This window comes from Gavialis gangeticus, unplaced genomic scaffold, assembly GCF_001723915.1.
Source record: "Gavialis gangeticus isolate Ggan-Ray unplaced genomic scaffold, GavGan_comp1, whole genome shotgun sequence".
Classification (NCBI taxonomy): domain Eukaryota; kingdom Metazoa; phylum Chordata; order Crocodylia; family Gavialidae; genus Gavialis; species Gavialis gangeticus.
The window spans coordinates 70,988,234-70,991,441 of NW_017729022.1; the positions used below are offsets into that span (position 1 = coordinate 70,988,234).

General features: G+C 46.8%; 1 protein-coding gene and 1 long non-coding RNA gene across 3 annotated transcripts in view; one reads left to right on the top strand and one right to left on the bottom strand.

Moving 5' to 3' along the window:
• LOC109296121 overlaps positions 1-3,208 on the top strand; it is a 637,130-nt gene that overhangs the window by 549,448 nt on the left and 84,474 nt on the right. The window lies entirely within an intron of this gene.
• The window catches only part of STAB2 (stabilin 2), a 166,554-nt gene that overhangs the window by 142,676 nt on the left and 20,670 nt on the right, over positions 1-3,208 (bottom strand). For both annotated transcript variants that reach the window (XM_019515340.1, XM_019515339.1), the window contains exons 6-7: positions 2,200-2,295; positions 1,739-1,864 (exon numbers count right to left, since the gene is read on the bottom strand). In XM_019515340.1, coding sequence (XP_019370885.1) covers positions 1,739-1,864; positions 2,200-2,295 — 222 coding nt within the window. The remainder of the gene's footprint in view (positions 1-1,738; positions 1,865-2,199; positions 2,296-3,208) is intronic.

Below are 3,208 nucleotides of genomic sequence, written 5' to 3' on the forward strand. Positions count from 1 at the left end.
GGGGGCCAGGCACGGCTACGGGCCACCTGAGCCCCGAGCACGGTAGCATGGGACAGAGCCCAGAGAGAGCGATAGCACGAGAGGCGTGGGTATAGGCCCCAGCGAGGGCGCAGCGCGGGACAGGCCCCAGCGAGGGCGCAGTGCGGGACAGGCCCCAGAGAGGGGTGAGGGCACGAGAAGCGCAGGTGAGAGCCTGGAGTAAGGCGAGCGCGGGTGGAGGCCCGAGGCGGGCCGCCGCGTGCAATAGAGCCTGAAGAAGGGCGAACACAGGAGTAGGCCCCAGAGAGGGGCGAGGGCTAGCGAACACAGGGGTGCTAGAGCAAGGGGTGTAGGTTGTGTGAGAAGCCCAGTAGCGCCCGAGGAAGGGCGTGGGTTGCGTAACAAGCCCAGGGTTCCAGGCAAGGCACAAGTGACCAGACAACGTCCGGAACAGCTGTGAGGCTTGGGGCGTGCTGAAGGGGAGGTAGGAGGCACGCGTAGCCCATAAGGCTGGGGTGCACCAGGTTACCCATAGAGATTAGGAGACCAAAGGCAGCCTCCCATATTAAATTATATAGGATCAAAGATGTGGCGGGCGAGAATCAGAGGGTGCTGGGTTTCCTAATTTGGCATGGCAGGGGGCGCTAGCGGGATCATGGCCGCTCCTAGGGCCCATCCCGTGACACACTAGATAACTCTATATCATGACTGCTAATTCCCGGAGTACTGGCCAGTGACTTGCTTTAATTCGTTGCTGTGTCACATGACCTATAGGCCACAAGCTGTGGCCCTGTGTGGTAGACTGGGCATACAGGGCAGTGTGGGGCTAGATGGAGGTGCCACAGGGCCCAGGGGTCCTGATCCCAGCATGTGGCACTGGGTGGGGGCTGACATGGGGCCCTGATCCCAGTTCACGGGACCAGGCAGGGGTGGCACAGGGCCCGAATCCTGGCATGTGGGACCAGACAGAGGTGGTACAGGGCCCTGAGGCCCCCAATCGCAGTGTGTGGAGCTGGGAGGGTGGTGTGGGGCCTCAATCCCAGCATGCAGGGCTGCAAGGGGGTGGCATAAGGCTTATTCATTAACTCTAGCTATGTGGATTTTCAGCTGCACTTTTATCTTCCCTAAAGGACACTGTATATCAGGTAGGTATAAACCATTAGTTGCTTATGTCCTCTTTACCAAAGCAAAATGATGGCTGTAATGGTGCTGATATCACTGGTAGTTTACCATAGTTTACCTTAGTTGTTATGTTAAGATATATGCAATAAGATATGTGGCATGCTGGTTTAATCCTAGCATATGGGGTTTGGACTGGCCCCACACCACTCATCTGGCTTACAGGGCCAAAAGATTGAGCATCAGTGCTTTAGTCCATTTTCTTATTTTAGTCTTAGTACATTGCTCTGTCCACTGTGCTTCCCATGTTAACTTAAGCGTTCATCAGGTTTAAGGGATTTAGGACTCTTGATTTAGGCTGGTGATGCTCAACCTTTCTGCTCCATTGGCTCAATGGGCGGGGCCCAGTTCATCTGTGGGCCGGGTTCCGCCAGTGGACCCGATCTGGTGGGTGCACTGGGTCCTGATTTGGCTGCATGGAGGGACACGGGTTCTGTCATGAAGCCATATGACACAAATCCACTTAGCAAATTCTCATTCAACATCTACTTTGCTTACATAAAATTAATTGCTGACTAGATGATCATACCTTCCCTCCTTCACTCTTCAAAGGCGTACACTGGGCTTCACAGCTACTTACGTTCACATGTTTTACCATCTCCCTGGTAATTGGGAAGACATGCGCATTCCAAGTTTGTTTCATCATCAGGAGAAGTCGAACATCGGGAATTTTCAGGGCACTGCAAAGCATCACAGCTGGGTAGTCCTGGAAAAGGAGGATGAAAAGTCATAGAATGGCTGAATATCACATTAGTGAATATTACGCATACCTTACTGTTGTATACTTACCATTTAAGAGCGTCTTTGGCAAGGGACAGTTGCCTACAGTTATGGAGCCATTATTCGTGGTGATTGAGGATGTGGTGATGCTTCATGAATGATTATGGGACTTTTTCATGTGTGGATGTAATGGGGATTGAGTTTGGGTATGTATATTGCTGCTATTTTTTCATTACCATTAAGACAGTGTACTCGGCTGCCATCAGCCATCACCATAAAGAAGTTGTTGGATATGTTCTGAGGTAAAAATACTATACTTACGCTCATCACAGTTGATCCCTTTGTATCCAGAGAAACAGGTGCATCTACCATCCCCTGTAATTCCACTGTTGCAGGCTCCATGGATACAGCTGCAAACTGTGCAGAAATGGATTAGTTTTAGTAAATAACAATGGGTTTGGAAAGAATTCTCAAGTGACTTTTTTTTTCTTACCAATAATGTTTTAGTCATTGTTATTAAATACTATGTTTCCTGATGCAGAGGGTACAGTTCTCAAATGTTAGTTTAGTTTATGGGCTTGATAATGGGCTGCTTAAGTCCCCTAACTGCAAACTGCAATAGGCTGCTGGCATTCTGTTCTACAGGAGCTGATTTGTGGGAGCTGATGAAGATCTGGTTGGCCTACACTTACTCTGCTTTGAATACTGAGCCTTTCAAACATAAAATTGAACAGTTCATATGCTAATATCAAGGAGCAGAGAGAGGAGAACGTTTGTCATATAAATAACTAAAGATTATTTTCTGTATACTCCCCACTCCGAAGAAGATTTTATTTTGTTCTTCCTGTGTTTGTAGCCAGTCATTTCTGGGCATAAGTTTTCCTAAATGACTTTTGTGGTATATCATTTGCATATACCAAGGTGTATATTCACAAACTCCAAGCAGCACTTGAAGCTCCCTTTGAAGATTTGTTCCACTGGCCTGGTGTACACGTACAAGCTTTACATGTATAACTATTTCAATTTGGTATGGATTTCTATTATTTTTATAGAGAACATATTGTAGTAGAAGCCCTAGGATAGACACAGTTCTGTCATTACAAATGTGACACATCTATGTATAGATTATTCCTCTTTCCATAGAGGTATAAGCTATACTGGCATAAATACCTTTTTATACTGACATAATCACATTCATAATCTAGGTAGTACCATTTTAACTAGATCAATATACTGGTACAATTTTTTTTTTTAATGTCAACAAGCCCTTATTGTCTAAGTCCCTTATTATCTAAGATATGTGAGGTGTTTGGCTTTTTTTTTTTTTTTT